The sequence below is a fragment of the Neovison vison genome, chromosome 13 (assembly GCF_020171115.1).
Source record: "Neovison vison isolate M4711 chromosome 13, ASM_NN_V1, whole genome shotgun sequence".
NCBI classification, from domain to species: Eukaryota; Metazoa; Chordata; class Mammalia; order Carnivora; family Mustelidae; genus Neogale; species Neogale vison.
Window position 1 is genome coordinate 3,611,540 of NC_058103.1, and position 25,623 is coordinate 3,637,162.

General features: G+C 50.4%; 1 protein-coding gene and 1 non-coding gene across 2 annotated transcripts; both read left to right on the plus strand.

The window, feature by feature from the left end:
- Nucleotides 1-104: 104 nt before the first annotated feature.
- LOC122893475 (cyclin dependent kinase 2 interacting protein) lies at nucleotides 105-23,315 on the plus strand. The gene is made up of 5 exons (XM_044230484.1): nucleotides 105-164; nucleotides 10,895-11,063; nucleotides 13,585-13,714; nucleotides 20,684-20,813; nucleotides 22,852-23,315. The coding sequence occupies exons 1-5, from the start codon at nucleotides 158-160 to the stop codon at nucleotides 23,052-23,054; spliced, it is 639 nt and encodes a 212-aa protein (XP_044086419.1). The 5' UTR covers nucleotides 105-157; the 3' UTR covers nucleotides 23,055-23,315.
- Nucleotides 19,633-19,762, plus strand: LOC122894742. The gene has a single exon (XR_006381814.1). It is a non-coding gene; the product is annotated as a small nucleolar RNA SNORA49 (small nucleolar RNA).
- Nucleotides 23,316-25,623: the final 2,308 nt, after the last annotated feature.

Below are 25,623 nucleotides of genomic sequence, written 5' to 3' on the forward strand. Positions count from 1 at the left end.
CGGGCAACGGGGCCGGCTGCGCTCAGCGACGGCCGGAGGCTAGAGCAGCCGAGCCACAAGTGGCGGCGAGCCAGCGGAGCGCGCCGGAAGGACGTCAGCGCGCTTCCGGCGGCCGTGGGCGGGGCTCCGGGCTCCTTCCCGGGATATCTGCGGACGCATGGCAGGTTCGTGCAACGGGCCAGGTCCGGGGGACCGGGAGGGTGTGCGCGTCCCCGCTGGGCCTGCGACGTGGGCCGGGGGCCGGGGGCCCGAGGGAGTGTGCGGGGGTCCCTGCCTTGGCCCAGCCCATCCCGCCGGCCTCGCGCAGGCTCGGCGGTCCGCCCGGGAGCCAGTCAGTCTGGCTCAGCCTCGGTTCCTTTCTCGTGTAGAAACTACTTGTATGGACAGGAGGGTCTGCCCATCCCTGCGCTCAGAGCGTGACTGTCATTGTCAGCCAGCATTAGCGGAGGACACTGCGTGCCAAGCCTTGCATGCCCAGCTCCTCCCAAACCTTCCCCTGAATGCCCCTCAGCATTACCTGCCACAGAGCTGTCTTGTAACACAAGCTGTCGTTCAGCGAGCACCAAGTTGTGTCCCAAGTGCTTTACGTGGGTCAGCGCGATAGAGCCCCGCAGGGATCCCATGTGCAATGTGAAGGGATTGGGAGCCGCGGCTCGGAAGGGCCGCTAACCTCACTCTGCTCTGTTCTGTGACTCCCATTTCTGGTCTCTTTCCCGACTGGCCCCAGTATCTTGAACTCAGAACTGTGTTTTGGGTTCCTAAATACGTGCTGGGAATGGAGCAAACAGACGATGAATTGGACGGGGTCTTCACCCTCAAGGAGCCTCTCCTGGAGAAGAGAAACCCTTAGAATATTATAGGGCAGGTGATAAGGACTATTTCAACATTTAACACATTTTATTCACCACTTATTGTGTGCTGAGGTTAGGAGAGGGAGCAAGACATAGTCACTGCTCAGGTGGGCTTACGGTCAGCGGGGAATATAAACATTACACCAGCAAATATACCACGCTGGTGAGTGTCAGTGATAGCTGAAGAGGTTGTTTCAGATATCCAGGGCAATGAGTCCTAACCCAACCTGGGAGGTCCAGGAAGATGTCCTTGTGGAAGGAGTGATTTCTGAAAACCTAAATCAGATCATGTCACTTTCCTACTCAGAGCTTATTGCTTCCTTTCCACTGACTTGGAATAAATCTAAACTCTTTGTCTTGATCTTTAAGGTTCCAGTTGCTTGACTGTCCCCTCCACCATCCCCCCTCCCAGCACCGTTCTATTCTAGATAATGCGGGATCATCGAGTACAAACGCAAAGAAAGAATTATTGGGATGTTGCATGGTGCAACTTAGTAATTTATTTAAGTAGCATGGGGCAGGACCCATGGGCAGAAAGGCTGCGTTTTTGCTTAGTGGTCAAGAGGGAGGGGACATGCTGGGAGTATTATAAATTTTTCTTTGAATTTCTACTGATAAAACTACTTTAGCAAGATTTCTCTGGTGCTTATCATTCAGTTCAATATTAACTGTTGGTGAGATTTATAAGCAGTCATGAGACCTTTTAAGAATGCAGCAATTGGGGCACCTGGGTGACTCAGTGGGTTAAGCTGCTGCCTTTGGCACAGGTCATGATCCCAGGGTCCTGGGACCGGGCACTTGTGTGGCTCCCTGCTCAGCAGGGAGACTGCTTGTCCCTCACCCTGTGCCCCTCCCTCTGCTTGTGCTTTTCTTTCCCTCTCTTACTCAAATGAAAAAATAAAATCTTAGGGAAAAAAAAATGAGTGCAGCAACCAGCATATATCTGATCTTTGTTGGAACTATGTAGGCTAAAGGTCAGCCTTCCAGGCTAAAGGTTTTACATTTTTCTGCTTTCTATCCCTCGTCATAAACACGCTGGTCTTGCTTAATTTTTCAGACTCACCGTGCTCATTCTCACATTAGGACCTACTGCTGACCTCTCATCATTCAGGTTCCAGCCTAAATGACATCACTTCCGGGGTTCACTGTAACACAAGACCCCTTTTTCTTTTCTGTGTAGCACTTACCACAATCTGAATCAATCGTGGTTATCTGGTTGTCTATTATCCACCTCCTCTTTGCAAAGTAAGTTCCATGAACATGGCCCTGGTACACCTCAGTCAGTCCCTTCATCCACTATGTCTGGCATGTTGTTGATGAGTCGTATAAAGACTGAAGGGATGTTTAAATAAGCAGAGCCTTAAAGGACTCTAGGAGTTAGCCAAGTGAGTGGGGACATACACGGCCAGCAAGTACATTCTAGGTCAAAGTCAGAGCTTGCACAGGGCTAGCCCTAAGGCATAGAGAGCAAGCCGGGAGAAGCTGGAGAAGTCCTGCCTGGTTGGCAGGACTTCCATAACAGGTGTGATTGCGGTTTATACTAACAAGTAAATATTTGGTCTTTGTCCTGTTTTTGGCAGAGAGGTAAAACCCTTGGTATTTCCTAAGTGTGAGAATGAGCAAGTTGTCTTTTGTTACACTGATGAAGTAATTTTTGGGAAGCCTTTGGATGGGCGCTGGTTCCCACGCACAAACACACATATACACACCCCCCAGTCACATGATTAAAGGGTTGGAACTGGGGCAACTGGGTGGCTCAGTCATTAAGCGTCTGCCTTTGGCTCGGGTTATGATCCCAGGGTCCTGTGATTGAGCCCGAGTTGGGCTTCCTGCTTGGCAGGAAACCTGCTTCTCCTTCTCCCACTCCCCCTGCTTGTATTCCATCTCTCACTGTCTCTCTCTCTCTGTCGAATAAATAAATAAAATCTTTAAAAATAAATAAATCAATAAAGGTTTGGATCTTTCAGTCCCACCTACTTCCCCCATGGCCCTAGGGGAGAGGGGTTCAGGTTGAATCAATGAGCAATGCCCGGAGATTTAATCAACCATGCCTGTGCAATGAAGCCTCTGTAAAAGCCCACAAAGATGGGATTTGGGGAGTGCCAGGTTGGTGAACACATGGAGATCTGAGGAGAGTGGTGTGCCCAGAGACTCCATACCCTTTCCACAAACCTTGCTCTGTACATCTCTTCTATCTGGCTCTGTACATATATACATACACATATATACGTATATGTATACTTAGTTGCAGAACACACACACACACACATATATAACACATATATATGTGTGTGTGTGTGTGTGTTCTGCAACTAAGACCATAAATTTGCTGACTTTAAACAGAGCAAATATGGGACAGGCAAACTATGATGAGTTCTGGCAAGTTGGAAGAGACAAAGGGAAGGTCAGCTTTCCTTAAGTTTTTAGGGAGAAACTGGAGAGTTGTCATAAATAAAAATGTATTAGAGAAGAACAAGAGTTCAAGGTCGTCATGGTTTCCGCAGTGTGGTTTCTGAACTGGCTGCAGTGAGACAGTGAGAGATGGTGGTTAGTGCATTTATTGCTGGGGCGAGTGGCGGGGGCTCTTCCTTCCTTTTCTTAAAAGCAGGAGATAAAATTCCTATGTGAAGTATGTCCTCACTTGTTGAAATCATTCTTACCTTCCTTCCTCCTGCTGGTTGTGGAGGCTACAGCAAGTAGTGTGTGCGTGAACATGTGCCTCTCCAGGGCTTCTGACTCCATTTTAAATGAGGTTTCCTTTATTTTCACATTTCCCTCTTTTAAGCAATTTGCTGAAAAAAAAATCACTTTATCAAGAGTCAGGTTTCCTGCCTGCATTTAGTGGTTTCGTCCACTTTCCTGGTTGTCCCATCCTGTGTCAGAGGGAAAGTGCATAATGACTAGAAGCCATTGAGGCCACATGTGAGTGACAAAAAAGGGTAGGAGGGAGACCTCAGTACTTCCCATCTAAAATCTCTACCTTGGGGCACCTGGGTGCCTCAGTGAGTTAAGCATCTGCCTTCAGCTCAGGTCATGATCCTGAGGTCTTGGAATCAAGTCCCACATCAGGCTCCCTGCTCAGCATGGGAGTCTGCTTTTCTCCCTCTCCCTCTGCCACTCCCCCTGCTTGTGCACTCTCTCTCTCTGTGTGTAAGTAAATAAATAAATAAGATCTTTTTTAAAAAGGGAAGAATTAAAAATAATATAACAAATCCAGCTTGATAGTTCTAAACCAGGAGCTCAAACCTGAAGGTAACCAGCTAAATAGATCAGAAGACCGGGGGTCATTGGGGTAATTTGTTATAATCAGTGCTCTTGTTCCCTGATCTTGTATAAGTGGGTTTCTGTTTCTCCAGAGGTGTTTGCCTAGATACAGCTGGTGGTGTTTCTGCACAAATGCCTCCTTATTCAGCAAGTAGATTGTCCAAAATGCCTTTATTTTTATTTATTTTTTAAAGATTTTATTTATTTATTTGACAGAGAGAGAGAGATCACAAGTAGGACAGAGCAGCAGGCAGAGAGAGAGGGGGAAGCAGGCTCCCCACTAAGCAGAGAGCCTGATGTGGGGCTCGATCCCAGGACCCTGACACCATGACCTGAGCCCAAGGCAGAGGCTTAATGCACTGAACCACACAGGCGTCCCCTTTAAAAAAAATTTTTTTTTCTAGATTTTATTTATTCATTTGAGAGAGAGAGCAGAGCAGGAGGGTGGGTAGAGAGAGAGAGAAGCAGACTGAGGGAGCCCAATGCAGAGCTCAATCCCAGGATCCTGGGATCATGACCTGAGCCAAAGGCAGAGGCTTAACCGACTGAGCCACCTGGGCACCTTGTCCCGAACTCTTTGAGCCAACAAGTCCCACGATCATCGTTGGGCTACTCTTGCTTTGGCTGTGGAATCAGCTACCTCTCCTAATGTAGAGAGAGATTTCGGATCATGTGTTCATTGGCACTACTCTGACCCAAAGGGAAAAGCCTCCCTACAGAGCCAAACCAGGAGTGATATATGCCCCCAGAAGTTCCTGGTTAAGAGCGCCATGGAACCTAATGGGGCAGGGCAGCGGAGGCCTCTGGTTTGTTATGAAAGTTAACAATAAACGATAAACATTGACTTCCAAGTTGCCAACTGTCTAAGCATTCATATGACTTGGGAAATGCTGTTCCTGTAAACAAAAATGAAACCATGTGGTGTGTGGGGACTCCAGCTAAGGTCTAGAGTATGATTTATTAGCTGGAATTTCCTGATTAGCCTTTTCAAGCCAGGGATCAGAGGAGTTGAGATGATATTCCGCGAGAGGCCATCCCTTCATGAAGGGGTCTTTTATAGGAACTTTGCAAAGAGGCATAAACTTATTTGTATTTCCCTTGGGTGCAGGGAGAGAGATCACATTTACGTAAGGAAAAGAATGTGGGTTCGACCGATGGCAAAAATGCAGGGATTTAACTGAGTTAGTACAGTCATGACTGGGGAAAGGCTGAAACAGGTACGGGAGGGCCAGTCATAGTAGCCTGCCTGGTAGGTGACATCTGACATCTGTTGGCTTGCAGGTGGCATCTACCATGGCATTTGGGACTACAAAGAAATTGGATATAGGTTATAGGTGTCTGACATTGTGAACAGGTCGGAGCTTCTGGTGACACGTGCAGTAGTCAGAAAGCTTTCCTCCTTTTGTGGGGGATTGGGAAATGTGATTAGGGCACTGTCTTTCAAGAGAGGGCGAGGGGCATCTGGGTGGCTCAGTCGGTTGGGCATCCACCTCTTGGTTTTGGCTCTGGTCATGATCTCAGGGTTGTGAGATTGAGCCCTGCAGGAGTCCTGTCATGCCAGAAACTCTAATTCCGCCCCCTCTTTCTTTTTCTTCTTCTTCTTCCTCCTCCTCCTTCGTCTTTTTTAGAGAGAGAATGTGCACCTGCATACAAGCAGCAGGGGAGGGAGGAGAGAATCTCAAGCAGGCTCCACATCCAGCATGGAACCCAATGCGGGCCCCTTCATGCCCTTTCTCTAATGATGATGGTGATGATGATAATAATAATAATTATTATTATTATGGCCAGAGCAGCTGTGAGGAATATAGCACCTAATATATTTTGGACGTAAGACCCATTTAAAATTTTTTCCTGCTAAAAATAGGAAGCCAGCCTGTTTCCATGACATTACAAAATTGTGAGCCACTCCTAAAGCGTATCTGTTGTCAGTGTAAATGTGGGCAGCTGTGCCCTTGGCAAGCACGCCCGCCATGGGAGGGTGTACGGCTCGGCTTGTTGCGGTGAAGTGGCCAAAGGTAATGGTGTCACTCAGTTCCTTCAGAGGGGTTTGCAAGTGCATAGCCAGCACAACATTCGCCATTTCTGCCTCAAATGAAAACCATCAGGGAACCATGAGAAGTCAGTGTCCTCCAAAGGACGTCAGTTGTCACGGGAGGGAGTCAGGAGGTGATCCGTCAGTCAGGCACGAGCAGGGAGGTGACCGCAGCGAGGAGTTCTGGGAGGAGTGGTTAGGAAGAGGATTTCACAGGAGGGGGACTACTGGCTGGGGGGTGGTGGCAGACAGGGGGGCCTCTACTGCGTGGGGCATGGGGATGGCTGTGGGGGTCCCGGGACTGTCTCCTGGCTGCCCTTAGCCAAAAAGGTGTTGGCAGGAATGGCTCTGAGGCAAGGTGACTGGTGCCACATGGCGTGCTGTTGGCCGTAATGCCCTGTGGGGTCGATGGGGATCCCTGTGTTTGGGGAGAGTAACCCCAAGGAATTCCCTTCCTATTCATATATAAAAAGGAAGTTGATCACTGGTATGGCCAAGGGCAGGGGAATTTATTAAGTTTTCTTTTTTTTTAAGATTTTATTTATTTATTTGAGAGAGGGAGAGTGAGCATGAGAGAGAGAGAGAGAGAATGCACGCTTGAGGACCATCAGGAGGAGAGGTAGAGAGAGGGGGAGAAGCAGCCCCCCTACTGAACAGGGAGCCCGCTGTGGGGCTTAATCCCAGGACCCTGAGATCATGACCTGAGCCAAAGGCAGAGGCTTACCCCACTGAGCCGCCCAGGCATCCTTCATCCTGGTCCTCCTAACTAGAAGGTCACCCCAGTAATGAACTGGAAGACCTGCCCAGTAATGAACACAGAGCAGGGCTACCCAAGTCGATTTGGTGTTTAAAGGAAGATCAGAATTTTCTTTAAAAACCATTTGGAGGGGCACGTGGGTGGCTTAATTTGGCGAGCATCCAACTCTTGATTTTGGCTCTGGTCATGATCTCAGGGTCATGAGATCAAGCCCTGCATCAGGTTCATGCTGAGCGTGGAGCCTGCCTAAGATTTTCTCTCTAAACAAAAAAACAAAAATTCCCCACAGTAACTCGGAGCCAACTATGATCATCGTGCGTGGGTTCATTGGGTTTCTGAGTACAAGCCTGAAGCAAGTGTGTTCAGCAGGGGTTGGGAAAGCCCTAGGAATTGCTGCTAAAGGCATTTAGTGCCTGCAGGAGCTCAATCATATAGCAAAGCGTGGGTAGGACCCCATCTGTGGTTCTACAGATCCCTCCGTGGAGCAGCTGGCCCGGCATCCCAACACATCGGGCTTGGCCACTCACCGCGGACAAAATCCACAGGCAGAGAGGCGAGTGGTGGGCACACAAGAAAGGACTTCGTGTCAGTGAGTGACACCGGGAGGACCGCGGACTAGTGTCTCAGAGTCTCCCAAGCCCTGAAGATCCTCCCAGGTCTGTCTAAGGAGAATGGGGGACGAAGAGGGTGGCACGTGCAAGGGGGCAGCGAAGGTCTGGTGTCGCTGTCGTGGGCCGGTCAGGAGGGGTCTTGCTGGCTCCGGCCGTCCTTGTCGCTTGAGGGGGTAGTTTCGGTTCCCCTCACGGGCTGCTCTGCCAGCTGGCTCTTTTCCAGAGTTAAGAGATAAGCTGAAAAGAAGAACTTAGTCATGTAGGAAGTACTGACCGAGGTCGGAAGGGACATCCTCCCCTCCCCAGGATTACCAGCGTGGCGAGTTCATCGAGTGATGGGACGGGTCCTGGACAGCAGGCTTGTGGAATCGCGATTTGAATCTGAGAAACCCAGCTGATGTGTCACCGTCTCAGCAAATCTGGGAGGATCTGTGGGGACCGTCAGCAACTCGGAGCGTCCCAAATCTCACTTTGGGGAAGTCTTTGACTGTAGCTCCTAATTCGCCTCCAGCCCAGGTCACATGAGAAATCGGGGGGGTTGCTTGTGGATCCTCAGAGGGTCTGAATTTAATGGGGCAGGTTTTCATAGGTTTGGGAGATGTCCAGAGAGAGGAATGAGGAAGTGCAAGGGCATAAAGGAGGGGGAGCCGTGCAGGAGGGACGGGGAAGGTGGCTGTGAGCCCTGCGAAGATGAGTTGTGTGCCCTGAGACCAAGAGGACAGGAGGGGAGCAAGGGACCTCAGATGACTTTTGTCTTCCTTTAATTGTTTGTTGCTTGGTTAATTTGGAATCGTATTTTGTAAAGAGGCGACTTGGGAGTCCTGAAATTCTGTTAGAAGCCTTCAGGTACCCATTAAATTGGGCATCCCATGGAGTCAGTTTAATTGTAGAGTCAGAGCTTTCTAATTAGGTTCTGAGAATAGTTGCGGGGGTGAGGTCAAGAGTTCCCCATAATGGCCGTTGAAGTCTGAACTCATCTTTGGGTAAGTTGGTACATTTAGTCAAAATGCTTTCCCACCAACACTTCCCGAGGGCTCCTTTTTCTCCACATCCTCATCAACACCTGCTATTTCTTGTCTTTTCTTTTTTAAAATTTTTATTTATTTGAGAGAAAAAGAGAGCAAGCATGAGCAAGGGGAGGGGCAGAGGGAGAGGGAGAAGCAGACTCCCTGCTGGGCAGAGAGCCCGATGTGGGATTCAATCCCAGGACCCCAGGATGGTGACCTGAGCCAAGGCAGACACTTAAATGACAGAGCCAACTCAGGGCCCCTCTTGTCATTTCCATAACAGCCATTCTGACAGGTGTGAGGTGATAGCTCATCGTGGGTTTTGATGTAGGAAAGACGTTAGGGTTCAAAGGCAATGGCCAAGAAAGAGTTCTTGAGACATCTTGGTCTTTGGAGCATTCTTGGTCCAAAAAGGTGGTTTTATTAAAGCACAGGGACAGGACCCATGGGCAGAAAGAGCCACACTGGGGTCATGAGGAGTGGCCCATTATATACTCCCAAGTTGAGCAGAGGTCAGGGACAGTGTAAGTCTTTAAGGAATTTTGGAAGCAAGGTTTCCAGGACCTTGAGGGGGGTAGCTGTTGTTGGGAAAAGGTCATTTATTATTGTCTCAAAACACCTTATCCATGAGACCCTTCAGATGTATAACAGTGGGCCATATGGTTGGAGGGGTGATTGCCAACATGTATCTCGGGGTTAGAGAAAAAGGAAATTTCTAAAGGAATTTTTATTTAAGACTTACAGGATCCTGGGGGGAGAGGGGAGTCAGGGGAAGACTGCCTTATGTCCTTAGCAAGGGATTAGCTTCAAGGCAGCTGGTTTCCTAGAGGAATGTCACTCTGCCTGTTTTAAGGACTTACCAATGGGCTGTAAGTAGTAAGGAAATTTAATAATTTTTCTTTGGCCTTTGTTTCCCACATCCATTCTGATTTACAGTTCCCTGATGATGAGTGATGTTGAGCATCTCTTCATGTGTCTATTGGCCATCCATATGTCTTCTTTGGAAAAATGTGTATTCATGTCCTCTGACCATTTTTAAATTGGATTATTGTTTTTTTGGTGTTGGATTATGTCAGTTCTTTATAAATCCATCAGAGAAAAATAAATACCATATGATTTCATGCATGTGTGGAATTTAAGAAACAAAGCAAACAGAAAAAAGGAACAAAAAAAGTCTTGTAACAACAGAGAACACATTGATGGGTACCAGGGGGAGGGGGAGGGGGTGGGGAGATGGGGGGAACAGGAGATGGGGATTAGGGAGCACACTTGTGCTGAGTCCTAGGTCATGTATGGAGGTGTTGAGTCACTAGATGGAACACACGAAACCAGTACAGCACTGTGCTAGTATACTCAAATGCAAATAAATGAGTACATAAATCATAGTAATGCAGACAAGGAGGGACTGTAGCTTTTTTTTTTTTAAGATTTTATTTATTTGTTTGACAGAGAGAGACACAGCAAGGGAGGGAACAAGCAGGGGGAGCGGGAGAGGGAAGAGCAGGCTTCCCGCTGAGCAGGGAGCCCCACGTGGGGCTCGATCCCAGGACGCTGGGATCATGACCTAAGCTGAAGGCAGACGCTTAACAACTGAGCCACCCAGGGGCCCTAGGACCATAGCTTTTAAACCTAAAACCTGATGGGGTCCCAAAAAGATGACCCTCCTGAGAGAGTGTGGAGAATCAAAATATGGGGTGCTAAAGTGAGTGAGTGCTTCAAACAGATCCTGAATAAAGTTGGGCACAGAATCTGAGACACCCCTTCTCCAAAGGGGTGAGCACGAGGCCTCCACGCAGACGCCTGGTCCCGTGGGGTCCTCTCCTTCGGATCCCACTCTGACTGCCAAGTAATATAAACTTTAAACAGAGCAAAGAACATCTCGAAGTGAAAAAAAAAAAAAAAGAGTTTATTCAGGAATTGCAAAGAAATTGCAGTTCAGGACAATTCTCTGTGACGAATCGTAGGCAAGTGGGAAGAGACAAGGGGAAGGTCAGCTTTAATTAGGTTTTAGGGGGAAATGGGGAAGGGTTGAACCCAAGTTCCGTGGAGAACAAGAGTTCGAGGTTTGTAGTGTTTGTAGTGGTTTCTCATCGGCTGCAAGGGGTGGTTGGTGGGTGAGCCCTTGCTGGAGCTGGGGTGGGGGAAGGCATCTTCTTTTCTTTCAAAGCAGGAAATGAAGTTCCTACGTGAAGAGTGGCCTGCCTTGTCGGGATAACTCCTCTCTCCCTCCTTTCCGCGGGTTGTGCAGGCCACAGCAAGTCACGTGTGTGTGAGAGCCGCCCTTTCCCGGCTCCCTGCCTCCATCCGAAATGAGGTTCCTTTTACTTATTTCACAAATTTGTAATCATAATGTTTCTCTTACTCCCTGTCAGCAAACACTCCTGGAAGTGCAACACCCAGAAAACCTGTCTTGTCTGTCAGCGCAAGAAAAATTAAGGACAATGCAGCTGATTGGCATAATTTAATCCTGAAATGGGAAACCCTCAACGACGCGGGCTTTGCTACTGCAAACAGCATTGCCAACCTGAAGACCCGGTTGCGGTGAGTGTGTGTGGAGGTCCTCGTGCTCTGAGCTCCGCGCCCTTTCTCATCGGGCCCGAGGCTGCCGGGCGTCTCTTAGGGCGGGAGTGGCAGTCCGCGTCAGCATGAGCGGATGACCTCACGCTGAGAAGAGGAGCAAGGGGTAAAACGATGTGCGCACCTATCAACTGTGCATGTCCGTTTTAAACACAGAATGGTGCTACCTACTGTTCGTGGTTATGTCTGTATATGAAATTATAGAAATGGATTGGAAGGACGGGCCCGATCGAGAAACTCGGCCCCTTCCGAACGGGTGGGTGCTGGGTGGGAGGTCAGCAGGGTTGGACTTCACAGCCTTGTACTTTGTTTCTGTGACGTTGTGATGGACAGGAAGGGCGCTCCTTCTCTTTGGTCTCCCTCCCCGTTCCTGGCATACAGGTCCGAAAACCCCTCCGACTTCCCCATGGATAAGGGCACTAGGAGCATCCTCTGTTCTAATATCTGGTCTTTTGTCCTCCAGAATGACCCACGTGAAAGGAGTGTCCTGTTCTTCATAACATGTCCCTTCCAGCCACCCCTGAGTTCAGGCTAGGGAGGTGACTTCCGGCCAGCCCCGTGGGAACCGAGCAGGGGATTAGAGAGCGAGAATTTTCAGCCCCACCCCTTCACCCCACCTCCCAGGGAGGGGAGAGGAGTCCCCAGGGGCCAGTGATTTAGTCAATTGTGCCTACCTAACAAAGCCTCCGTAAGACCCCAAAAAGATAGGGTCAGGAGAGCTTCTGCTCTGGGGAACGGTTAATACCTCTCCCTGCTGGAAGGGTGGCCCCCAGACTCCACAGGGAACAAACCCCTGTGCTCAGGACCCTCCCAGACGTTCCTCTGTGTTCCTCTTCATCGGGCTGTTCTTTCGTATCCCTTAATATCCTTTGTCACCAAGCAGCGGTCCAGTAAGGAAACTATTTTCCGGAGTTCTGTGAGCCGCTCCAGCAAATCCTTCAGATCCAAGGGGGCGGCTTGGGGGAACCTCTTACGCACGGCCCATTATAGTCAGAAACACAGCTAACACCTTGGACTTGCCGTTGGTGTCTGGAGTTGAGCGGGGCCAGTCTCGCGGGGCCGAGCACTGACGTGTGGGATCGGACAGTGTCTCCGGTAGGGAGTTTCTGCGCGGACACTGCGAGAATGGCTGCGGGCTGTGAGGGCCCTGGTGTGCAGAAGCTCACTCCCTGCCTTTGGTGGGCGGGTGGGTGTCAGCAGTCGGGGGAGGGAGAGTGGAGGAGAGCTGGGAGTGTCCTCTTCCTGAGTAATTTCTTTCCTTCTGTGTGTTTTTTTATTAAATCATTCTTCACTTAAGACCAAGTGGTCTTTTTTAAAGTATGATTTTTTATTTGTTTATTTGACACAGAGAGGTAGCCGGAGAGGGAACACAAGCAGGGGGAGTGGGAGAGGGAGAAGCAGGCTTCCTGCTGAGGAGGAAACCGGACTCGGGGCTTGATCGCAGGACCCCCGGATCATGACCTGAGCCGAGGGCAGACGCTTAGCAACTGAGCCACCCAGGAGCCCCATAATTGCTTATTTTTTAGATGTTTTATTTATTTGTTTATTTGAGAGAGAGAAAATGAACAGGGGGAGGGACAGAGGGAGAGGGACAAGCAGACTCCCTGCTGAGCAGAGAGCCCTACGCAGGGCTCGATCCCAGGACCCCAGGACTGTGACCTGAGTCAAAGACAGACGCTCAACCCACTAAGCCCCCCAGCCGCCGCCCCCTCCCCCTGCCAAAATGTATGTACTTCATGGAGCACTGGGTGTGGTACATAAACAGTGACTCTCGGAACACTGAAAAAATAAAATAAAATTGAAAATAAAAACATAAAAAGACAAAGGAGTCCTGAGGAAACTGTTGGCAGTTTCCAATTCCGATGGGAAGGTTGGCCTCGTTATTCTTTGCGCTTCCTGCACGTGTAATTTCTTATCTCAAAGTTATAATTCTGTGTTCCTGTGTCATTGTCTATAAGGGGGCTACTGTCCCCTGGCTCTGGCCCGTTCCCGCCGCAGGTCTCACGCGGTCGGCCCCCTCCGTCTCTTCCCGCCGAGGCCCACTCGCCCTCCTGACTCGGAGCTGAGGCTGTTCTGTTCGTGCTTCGTTTTCCTAAGTGTTGTGACCACACTAGGTTCATTTCATGCCCCACAGGCCACAGCCTTCGGTTTACCAAACAGTTCCCAGACGGTGAACTCTGGGGAAGCGGTCACGTCGCGTTCATGTTCATACACCCAGCACGGAGCCCTAGGCCAAGGGCACCACGGGGCGGCCTTCAGCCGACTCCCTCCAGCGCAGAGCGGGTGGGCGTGTTCCTTGGGCTCAGAAGTAATAAGGAAGAATAAAGAATAATAATAAGGAATCCTGTATCGCATCCGCATGAAGTACACCTGGACCAAATGCCTGACACCCTTACGTGGAGGTCGCACTTTCTGGGCTCTGCTATAAGGAAGCGAGGTGCCTTTCAGGGTGTACTTTGTTTCCACTCTTTTCCCTTTTGTCCAGGAGTGAAGATAAGACAGAGTTACAGGGCAGCAGCCCGGCTTCCGGGGAAGATGCGGACAAGACGCTTCCAGAATATAGCAAGGAGCTCGAGACGCTGTGTGAGGAGCTGCAGACCACCTTGGAGGCTTTGGTGAGATCCAGAGCCCCTGGCACCTGGGCTCGCAGCCGCCGAACCTCGGTGGGGGGCTGCGGGGGTGGACTTGGGACTTTCTCGGCGCCCGGCAGGTATGCACATGGTGGGAGACGCTGTCCCCCAGACACTTGCCTTTCCCTCCTCAGCCTCCTGCACTTGCCTCCTAAATCTCAGTGCCCCCCAGGATGCTGTCCTAGACCTTTGTTCTTTCTGCCCCGTGTGCTGTCTGGGTCCATCTCACCCACTTCTGAAGGCTCCGCGTGGTAAATATTTCGGGATTTGTGGGCCCTACCGTGTCTCATCATCACTGGGCTCCCCGTGTAGCGCCCACAGGTGGTACAGAAGTGAATGGCGGCCTAGCTGGCGCGCAGGGGCGCGTGAGCACCAGCCTCCAGGGTCCCAAATAGACCAGGCTCGGCCACTCCCCACTGACAAAACTCACAGGCAGAGAAACGAGTGGTGGGGGCACAAGAAAGGACTTTGTTTCGGTGAGGCGGACACCAGGAGGGCAGCAGACTAGCGTCTCAATGACCCTCTGGAAAGTGCTGGAAAGACTTGCAGGTTTATGTAAGGAGACGTGGGACAAAGGTTGGTAGGTGCGTGCAGGTGGGCGTGCACTGATCGTGATTGCCGGGTTGGGGGGCAGCGTCGCACGGGATCTTGCTGGCTGGGCAGTTGTTGCATGAGGGGGTAGTTTTGGTTCCTGTCACAGGATGTCCAAATGGACATAGTTCAGGTTTCTGTCCGTGTGGCTGTGTTCCAATAAAACTTTATTCATGGACACTGAAATTTTAATATCACATAATTTTGATGTGTTGTAGAATATTCTTTTTACACGGTTCTCTGAAGCATTTCAGAATATAAAACCCATTCTGAGCTCTTGGGCCATACTCAAGTAGTGTGTGGGCTGGCTTCGGTCTGTGGGCCCTGGTCTGGCCCACGAGAGATGTTCTCAGTGTGTAACGAACTAATGACTGGTTCCATTACCGGTACCCACTGCACCTGCCACCAAACGTAGACTTAGCTCCGCATCTCCTCGCTGGGCACAGACTTGAACTTGGGTAACTAGAACTTACCGATGAACATGGAAAAATCTTTATCTTTTAATCTTTGATGGAAATGTTTCTGATCTTTGACATGACTTCTTGCCTGTGAAACAGAATATGTGGAATGTAATTATGTGAAGTGTGATTGGATTTCTTAAAGATACTACTTGTTCAGATTTAGGATTCCAACTGTTCCAAAGCTGTCGGTTTAAAGGAGTTTTTCAGGAGGTGCACCTGGGTGGCTCAGTCAGTTAAGTGTCTGCCTTTGGCTCAGGTCATGATCCCAGGGTCCCGGGATCGAGTCTCGGGACATTCTCCCTGCTCGGCGGGTAGTCTGTTTCCGCGTCTCCCTCTGCCTTCTGCTTCCCCTGCTTGCGCTCTCTGTCAAATAAATAAATAAAATCCTTAAAAATAAATAACTAGAAGACTTTTTAGGAAAGAAAGACTACCTTTTTTCTTTTTTTTAAAGTAGGCTCCACATGAGCATGGAGTCCAATGCGGGGCCTGAACTCTCAACCCCAAGATCAAGATCTGACTTGAGATCAAAAGTCAGACACTTAACCAACTGAGCCGCCCAGGCGCCCCAACACTACCCTTTTAGACACATCAACTGTAAGATGCATTATGGTTTCAGGAACACTAAAATGAGAAAGTAAATGTTTGAGGACATTTTGGTAATTTGGCCTTTTATGATCGAAATCAGTAGTGTCTTTGGGATATTTAAGATGCTTATGGGGCTAAATAGCAAACAGTTTCCTCCAAGTAGATGATCAGGTTTCTGTAATCGTCCTGTTCTGCCTTCCCTCGCCCCGGGCTTGTGCTGGGATGACAAGCACTTGCCCTCACAGGCTGCCTGAGCAGGTAACGAGACAGGCGTCAGTGACTCCGTATCTAGGCCCCCACTCAGGAAGGCAAGAGAATTAAGGGTGTGGGCTACGTGAGGTCCGCTCTCTTTGTTTGTCCCCATGTTTGCAGCTGTGTCCCTGGCGAGTGAGGTCCGGACATGGAGCTTCTGGCCAGTGGGGAGCGGACACAGGCCAAATAAGCAATTGAAAGGGACAAAGTTCTAAGTTAGGGAAAACTGCCCACTTGTTTTCTTTTTCCCAAATGAACCCGTTTGATCATGGCAAGTATTTGTGTTTGGGCCGCCTGGGTGGCACACTGCGTTAAGCCTCCGATTCTTGGTTTCAGCTCAGGTCGTGATCTGAGGGTTGTGGGATGGAGCCCATGTCACGCTTCTCACTCAGTGCAGGGTCTGCTTGAGATTCTCGCGCGCGCTCTCTCTATCCCCCTCCCCCCGTGCACGCTCTCCCCTTCTCTCTCTGCCTCTCCCTTTCTCTCTAATAATAGATCTTTTTTTTTTTCAATTTATTTATTTTCAGAAAAACATTATTCATTATTTTTTCACCATACCCAGTGCTCCATGCAAGCTGTGCCCTCTATAATAAATAGATCTTTTAAAAATACATACTTTGGGGGGCCCCTGGGTGGCTCAGTGGGTTAAAGCCTCTGCCTTCAGCTCAGGTCATGATCCCAGGGTCCTGGGATCAAGCCTCACATCGGGCTCTCTGCTCAGCAGGGAGCCTGCTTCCTCCTCTCTCTCTCTTTCTGCCTGCTTCTCTACCTGCTTGTGATCTCTGTCAAATAAATAAAATCTTAAAAAAAAATACATACTTTTGTTTGAACAAAAAGCAGGTGCATGTATTATTCCTAAAAGAAACTAGGTAGCTGAGTTGCAGTCTTAAAATAATGTGAAGAGCCCAAAAGCCGAGCACATGTGCTGCTCAGTCCGCTGCCCTCCGGCCCCGACCGCCTCGCTGCCTCCCGCCAGAGCCTCTCCGTCCCTCGGCCCCTTCCAGGAGAAAGCCTGTCACAGAAGCTCAAAGCTGTGTTAGAACGAGAAACATTTTCAACACAGACTGATGTGACTTTTACAAAATGTAAAACATTCTGAAAGGATTTTGTTTTCAAGTGCCACTTGGCTCTGGTTAGAGCACACACTCTCATCTGTCACTTAGACGTAGGCCCCGCAGGAAGAAGTTTCAGAGGGGCGGCCGGTGGGGAAGGGTGGGGGTGCCTTTCATTTCAGGCACGTCGGGAGGGATTGGCTTTGTCTGTCCTAGGCTCACCCGCCCTCCCGTGGTGGGCTAGTGCCCTGGGACTCTGTCCTCTGCCCCACTGACCTGCATTGAGGAGGGACAGCGTGGTAAGACGTTAGTGGGGAGAGTCAAGGTCCAGAAAACCCAGCCAGCAGGCTTGGTGAACTGAGCAGCAGCAGAGGAAAGGCGGGGCACGTGCCCTTGGTCCCTCTGACCTGCAGCACAGGCCCAGGGTGAGGCAGGCCAGGGGAAAGTAGCCGCTGGGTTGTAGGTGGCCACCTGCTTGTGGTCAGCCGAGTTCCCAGGACCTTCAGTTAAAGGCCGGGCTGTGTCCCTGACAGCCAACAGAATGATGGGCCCAGCCATCAGTGCAGACAGAGACAGCATGGTGCGTGTTTGGAGCGGGGTGTGGGGGGGCAGACATTATCAGGGAGAAGCTATTGGAGGGGCTGGAGTTGTAGCCCTGGAAAGGGGGAACCAGCAGACAAAACAGCTGCCATCACAGCCAAAAGGCTATCCAAGAACCGAAAAGGGTCCACTGGTTTTCTGAGTCCTCTCAGGGGACAAGGGAGACCCTGGTACTGGCAGAAGCTTTGGCTCCCACCAGGGAACAATGTGGCAAGTCCTGTCCGGAGCTGGAAGGGGCTCCCGTGGAGCTGGTATGGCCCAAGGTGGGAAATGTGCGCCCAGAGGGCTGGACGATGCTTGCTCCCGGGCAGAACCGCACCGGCACACGCATGCCTCACTCTTGGGCCTGCTTCACCATTCGTATTAATCCCATCCTGTTCATTAACATTTTTCTATAATACAGTTAAAAATCACATTATATAATCACCTCTCGGTCTTTTGGCTAAGATCAAGTGTAAAATCACATTATACACACTGTTACCTGGGTATTGCTTCCCTGCCGAAGTCTTTGAGCCTGGGGCTGACTCCCTTTTTCCTAAGAAGGGAACTTTTCTTTCTTTCAAAGGACCTCTGGAGCGGGAGGGAGACGCACACAGGCCCGAGGCTAGTAGCCCAGTGGGAAGACGGGCTGTACTGCGTGCTGCGGGGTTGCTGATGCTAAGGCCCGGTGGCTTTGGGAAGAGGCAGATACCCTGGTCTCTACAGTCTTCCAGGCCACAGTGTCCTGCTTCCGTGGATTTATTCTCTATGTTTTTTGTGGACACCTGATTTTTTAGGACAGAGAGTTTACGTAAATTACCCCCAGCCTGCACCTCTTTCCAGACGTGCCCATCCTATGAATCACAAATTTGAACGGCACGTCGGTCGTAATTCATGAGGCAGTACTGACACGCTGTTCCTGAATGAAGCTGCCGTCTAGTCACGTTTCCTTCCTTTTTCCCTACTGCCCTCTCTTCACCCCAGATGCCACAGTGAATGTAGTCACCACGTCGGCTCCGGCTCCTTGTGGCGGCCCCAGTCTCATGGACTTCCCTTGTTTTTTCTAGCAGTGACAGTTTTGAGGACAACAGGTCAGGCATTTCGCAGCTGCCCTTCGCTTGGGGTCTGTCTGATGACCTTCTCATGATTTGGCCAGGGTCGTGGGTTTTTTGAGGGAGACTGCAGAGACAAGGTGTCATCGAGGACATGGCGTGTGACCACACCCATCACTCTGGGTGTTGACCTTGACCACGTGGCTGTCAGGTTTCTCTGTAAAAGGAGCTCCTTTCCCACTGTCCACACAGCCCACACTGGGCGAGTGGGAAGTTCTGCCCCTCCTCCTCGAGGGCAGAACATGTACGTAAATCGTGTCTCTTGTCCCCTGCTTGTGAGTTACTGGACCATACATTTCTAGCAGTGGGGACTCGTGGTTACTTGTTCTCCACCTTGGGCTGTCAGAGAATACTGCTTTATTTTGTCCTCAGACTGTCCCTGCTTTGGCCCATAGGAGTTCCGTTGGCTCCTGTGTCCCCTTAACATGCTTCCATCATTGTGAGTTTTTGGTTTGGGTTTTTTTGAACACTTCCTTACTTCCTAGCATTTCAAGACATTCTAGGCGCATCTTGTGTATTCCCTGCCTCTGATCAGCCATTTCCCCAAGGAGCCCTTGTTTCTCTTGATTGGAGGATGGTTTTAGAAACCAAGGTCTGGGTGCCAGCTGTCAGGCCCTGAAATGCTCTGCTCTAGGGAATTTATTCTATTTTGAAGTGGCTTGGAAAGAAGTTCTCGTTCTGTGTTCAAAACCAGAAGTTAATGGAATAAGGCTTTTCATATTATTTGTCCTGTTCTCTAGCTTTTGGAGATAATGATTTCCCAGACTTGGCTTTAAGGTCTTTAATGAATTTGACTGTGGCAGGGGGCTTTGAGGCACCATTTCCCTAACGTGGACGAACGTTTTGCAGTTTGTTCTGTGGGAGGAGGCGTTCTGAGGTTGCACTGGGAGTGGGCACCTCCGTGTGTGCCTTGCCAGCTCAGGGCTGCCCACCTCGTGTGGTCTTTTTCTCTGTTGATGACCAAGCTCTGCACGGCACTGCTGGCCCGTGTCAGGCCTCCAGGATTTTCCTTGCTCTCCCGATCATTTACAAGCTTTTTGAATTAGGTGGCAGGATGCAGAGAACGTGGGTTGGCATGCCAAGAGACATGGGTCAGGAAGCGTGGTGCAGGGGTGCTGGCTTTGACCTTCCCTAGCTCAGCAGCCCTGAGAATTATCTCAGCTATAATGCAGAAATGCTGAGTCCTCTCTTTTGGGGTGGGGCCACATGAAAGATCAAACCTAAAAAGATTGGGGAAAGGAGCATAGTGCCTTAAAAATCAATGTTAGCGGCTCCCTCAGCCCTACTCCTGGGTCTTTTGCTGTGAAGGCCCCGGCATTGCCTGAGGGTACAGGACCAAGCGCACGTCCCTCCCCAGGAAGACTCTGTGTTCTCCTGGGGCCTACAGCTTGAGCTGACAGTCCATGTCAGAAAAATTTAAAAAATGAAAAAAAATCAATGTTAGCTGAACTTAGCGCACACCACATCCGGCGTAATGGGAGAGTGGCCGAAGGGCCAAGTGTAAGGAATTCAGATTTTGACAGTTTCTAGATGTCTGTGCATTCACGCCTGTGCACATGGGGTGAAGTATACACAGGGGTCAGAAATGTGGTTTTGGTGGGTCTGTGCTGCTGACGTCTGAAATCTTAGTTACGTGGTCCCTGTACGTAACAAATCCTTCCATAGCGCCAACGGGTACTTCGGAAGTACTTCGTCCTTGTCGCCGCTGTGTAGGCAGTTTGTCAGAGCGGACTGTGCTGGCCGGTCTGTGCAGCGGGGATGGTGTCCATGTCCCCTGCAGTGGCCGGGCTTCCTGCAGAGGCCGCCCCACCCCGAGGCGTCGTCACTGTCCCCTCTCCCCACTTCCTGCGGCAAGGCTGTGGGGCTGCCTTGCGTGACCGCCGTTTTACAGATAGGGAAACCGAGCCTTGAGGTTTCAGTAAACTCAGAGGCAGTTCGTAAAAGTCAGAAATGAACTCATCTAACACCCTTCCTCCTGTCATCCCATCAAGGCAGAGCCTGCCTTTTGATTCCTCCAGGTCTTGGGGCTAAAACATTAGCGCCTTCAGAAGTCTTCGGGACGTGGGACTCAGCAAGCTTTCTCTCTCCAGCCCGGAAAGCCGGGGCTTTTCTCTGAAGCAATCTGAGGTAGAGAAATCCTAGCCACCGTCTGCCTCCAGCTGCCTGGAAATGTGCGGCGTGTGCAGTGAACAGTGTTGAGTTATTGGACTTTGGGTCTCAACGGACTTGTGCCTCTGAGCTTCGAAAGCTCACAGTTACTGAATCTGAGACTGCAGTAGATTGCAAATAAGGTTCTCATATTCCCAATTCATATCTTTTCAGGCCAAAATACAGATGAAAATGGAAAAGCTGTCCTCGACCACCAAGGGGGTTTGTGAGCTAGAGAACTACCATTACCGGGATGGGAGGCCTCGCCCCCCCCTATTTCACACATGGCCCACAGCCCATTTCTGTAAGTAGTTCTCTCTGCACTGATTCTCAGGAGTAGAAATTATGAGATCATTTGTGTTCTTGAGACGTGGTACTTGAAGAACCTAACAGTCTGAAATTCAATTCGAGAGGATCCGTTGAAAGGAAAGGAGATTGGGGGCATCTTAAAATGGGCCTTTCTTCTTGCCTCTAATAATCAGCAAAGAATATTAAATATAATTAGAGACACATGAAGCAAGGTGCCCTTATTAGCCCTTTATTATTTTTTAAAAAAGATTTTATTTATTTATTTGATAGACAGGGATCATAAGTAGGCAGAGATGCAAGCAGAGAGCTGGGGGAGGGAAGCAGGCTCCCTGCTGAGCAGAGAGCCCAATGCGGGGCTCGATCCCAGGACCCTCGGACCCTGGGACATTAGGACCATGACCTGAGCCAAAGGCAGAGGCTTAACCTACTGAGCCACCCAGGTGCCCCCTTATTAGCCCTTTAAAACAGTGGTCAAGGCACCCAGCTGGCTCAGTCCACAGAGCCTATGACTTTCGATCTTGGGGTCATGAGTTCAAGCCCCATGTTGCACACAGAGATTACTTAAAAAAAAAAAAAAAAAGGGTAGAACAAATTCCACTGCATCTGCAGAGACGGATTTTCTTTTTATTTTTTAGAAAGATAGGTGTTGGGGCACCTGGGTGGCTCAGTGGATTAAAGCCTCTGCCTTCAGCTCAGGTCATGATCCCAGGGTCCTGGGATCGAGCCCCACATCGGGCTCTCTGCTCAGCAGGGAGCCTGCTTCCTCCTCTCTCTCTGCCTGCCTCTCTGCCTACTTGTGATCTCTGTCTGTCAAATAAATAAACAAAATCTTTAAAAAAAAAAAAAAAAGAAAGGTGTTTTGGGGCACCTGGGTGGTTCATTCACTTAAGCCTCCAAATCTTGATTTCAGCCCAGGTCTTAATCTCAGGATCATGAGTTCAAGCCCAGCACTGGGGGAAAAAAAAAAAAAAAAGATAAACTGAGGTCAGTTCAACCCCCCAGAAAAAGAACATGGAAATCATTTCTTAAGTTCTACAAGATCAGGATTACTTTTTTTTTTTTTTTTTAAGGTTTATTTATTTTAGAGAGAAAGTGAGTGTGCAAGTAAAAGCAGAGGAAGGGGCTGAGGGAGAGAGAGAGAAGCAGACTCCCTGCTGAGTCCAGAGCCTGACATGGGGCTTGATCCCACGACCCTGAGATTGTGACCTGAGTCAAAAGCAAGAGTTGGACACTCAACCAACTGAGCCACCCAGGCGCCCCTCAGAGTTACCATTAGCTTTGTTAGTTCAAAAGAAGGGGGGCGCCTGGGTGGCTCAGCTGGTTAAGCCTCTGCCTTTGGCTCAGGTCTTGATTCCAGGGTCCTGGGATCAAGCTCCGCATCAGGCTCCCTGCTCAGTAGAGAGCCTGCTTCTCTCTCTCCCTCTGCCTGCTGCTCTGCTTACTAGTGCTCTCTCTGTCTCTGTTCAAAAGGAGGGCCTAGTTATTTGTTACCAGTCTGAGACCTCACTTTTTTTTTTTTTAAGATTTTATTTATTTATTTGACAGACAGAGATCACAAGTAGGCAGAGACACAGGCAGAGAGAGGAGGCAGCAGGCTCCCCTGCGGAGCAGAGAGCCTGACGTAGGGCTCTACCCCAGAACCCTGGGATCATGATCCGAGCTGAAGGCAGAGGCTTTAACCCACTGAGCCACCCAGGTGCCCTGAGACCTCACTTTTAGGTAAGGAAGAAAAGGGTAAAACTATTTGATGTAATGTGTTATTGGAATACTGTCTGTCTGAGGTGAACCTACTCTTTATAATCATCACCTCTGCCTGAGCACAGGCTAGACTTACTCATTAACTTCATGGCCCTTATCATGCCCACTAACCCTGCTGATGGGCACGAGCCCGAGTGACCCGGACCCGCCCGGTCCTCCTTCATCTCTGCGCTGTCGCCGAGTCTAGTTTTCAACAAGCTTTCCAGAGTGGCACCGCCCCCAGGCAGGAACGGTTCTGTGACTTTGTTGCCTCTAAAGAGAGACATTGGTTTCAGACGAGGTCTCCCGCAAGCTATGCGACATGTACCAGAAGGAGCTTCTCCTGAAGCGCACGGTCACGGAAGAGCTTGCACACGCCGTGGACCACGACCTCACCCTGAGCTACCTGTCAATGTGGCTGCACCAGCCCTATGTGGAGACCAACAGCACGCTGCTTCTGGAAAGCATGCTGCTCGAAACGGGACACCGGGCCCTGTGACGTCCCGGCATGGCCAGGCCTGAGCCCCCAGGCTCCGGACCCCCGGATGCTTCTGTGGCTCCCGTGATGGACGGTCTTTCACATAAGACCCAGTGCTGTGGCGCGGCCGCCCTCCGGCCTTAGTGTCTTCCGGACAGGATCACTTTAGTGCTCCCCGTGGCCTGTCCCGACACTAGACTGCTGGGAGCCGTCCTCCCGCGCCTGTTGCGAACCTGTCACCCAAGAGGACCTCACGTGAAATAAAGGAGTTCCCTACCAGGATGACTGTGTCACCTCGTTTTTGTCAATTAGCCGTATTTATATAGAAAACCCCTGGTTCGGTATTTTTTACTCTGTATCTATCCGTTATTTAAATTTCTCTGACACAATGTAGGTTTTGTAATTACAGCTGACGAGTAGAATCCCGTGTAGATTCTACGTGTAGAGCCAACCGAGTGAGAGAGACCGGCTCGGGAAAACTCCCTCCAGCTGTCGCCTGTGTTTGCAGACTGAGGATGGCGCAGGCCACGGGATTCTTCCAGGCACAAGCGCTAGGGTCTGACAACGTCCGCAGCCCAACCCTGGGGGCTCGAGTCTACCATTGGCTTCCCGCAGAACCGTGAGGAACTTGGTGCTACAGCGCAGATGGGGTACGGGACCCAGGATGAGGCCCTCCTCTCATGGAGGCTGCAGCGTCCCAGCAACAGGGAAAGCGAAATATTCCAGTGAAGACCGTACACGACAGGGATTTCGTTTGGGAGAAAGTGAGCCTACCTCGCTGTGCAAAGTGATACGTCAGAAAGTACTGAAAGGCAACACTTCCTAGCATCTCCTTCCTCTGCCCCGCGGGCACTCGCTGATGGCTCACTACCGTAAAGGCCGCCTTCACACATCTCACAGCCAGGAAGCCGCGGTTAGCACGTGGCGGGAAGGGGGCTCTGCTCCAGGCTGCCCTGCCTGGCAGGCTGTTGTCAGGAGCCCCAGAGGCAGGTAGGCAGGACTGGGCCCCCAGATCCATTGGCAGTTTTATGCTTCGGGCATACTTAAAAAAATAAATGCTCTTCAGGCCACCTGGCTGGCTCAGTCTGTGGAGTGTGCGACTCTTGATCTTGGGGTTGTGAGTTCGGGCCCCATGATGGGAGTACAGCTTACTTTAAAAAAAAAAAGGCAGTGAAGGACTTGATACTGTGAGCAGGCCTTTCTAGAACATTCCATGGGTTCTTGATACTTTATCCCCAGACCCCCAAGTGGTCCAGGGGAGGCCATGAAAAGGGTTGACATTGCAAAGGACAAGCAGACACGGAAGAGCTAAGGGACAAATTATCCAGTGGCATTGGTCCAGAGATGCCTCACGAAATGGAAGAGGCATCAAATTAAAGGAAGACCCCTCTGGTGGTTGAATTTGCTGAGTTCTGCACTCACTACACAACAGTGAAGTCTCCAGAGAGCTGACAGGCTTCTAAACCATGGAGGCTATTCTGCATTCGGCTCAGGTCATGATCCCAGGGTTCTGGGATCGAGCCCCACATCAGGCTCTCGCTCAGCGGGGAGCCTGCTTCCCTTCCTCTCTCTCTCTCTGCCTGCCTCTCTGCCTACTTGTGATCTCTGTCAAATAAATTTTTAAAAGTCTTAAAAAAAATTTTAAACCATGGAGGCTGTTGACATGGTTCTGTGCCTCCAGGTATCTTGCCAAAGTAGACAGCCAAGGAGCCTGCAAAGGGCTCCTTGTCCACAGAAACAGGCCTGGGGAAGGGTTCTGGGGGCAGTTCATGGTAAGTACATTTCATTAAAAGGAAAAAAAGGAAAAAAAACCAGCTTCTAGGAAACCCAAAATCTTATATGAAAGCATCGAAGTGGTCACAACATACCACACTTTCTCGTCCTAAATAACATGACCTGACAGTGGGTCAGCCGTCTGCGCTGGTCACCAAGTATTCCTGGAGTCCTGCCTTTGTGGCCCACGAGAACTGGTCCTTATGGTTCCCTTGCCACTGGGGGTGACCACAGGGCAGGTTCTGGCCACAGGAGGGCAGCCCTCCCTTTGGTTTCCTCGGAGTTGGCCACTGGCAGAGTTTGCGATGTGGCTGCCCCGCTGGGTTCCTGACCCGGTTGTGCTGAGGCAGTGCTGTCCCCCGGCCTATGAGGGACACGTTGCACAAGGAGACACATACCTCCATTGTTTGAAGCTGGCGAGGTTCCAGAGCTGTTACTCCCGCCTCTCCAGACCGACCCACAAATGTTCTAACCGTCCTGGGAGAAGGGGTTTGGCAGAGACCATGGGTAGTCCTTCCATATTCTTTGCTTCATCTGGGTTTTAGCTAGCACACGGCTACCAGCTTAATAGGTTCCAGAACCTTCTTTGTCACCAGCTGTGGCCACATGAGTGAGATGTGCATTTGGTTCTCAAAAGTTGTGTGTGCCCCTCCTGCCCCTCACATCTTGGGGGTAGACATGAGGGTGATGAGCCCCCTCATCCCTCCAAGGAGTGAGGAAGCCCCCTGGGCCCTGGGCCTGGGCCACCTCTGCAGCAAAGCCGCTCAAGTTCCGGAGTGCCTTCACGTGTTCACTGGGAGGTGCCGTCGTCTCCACA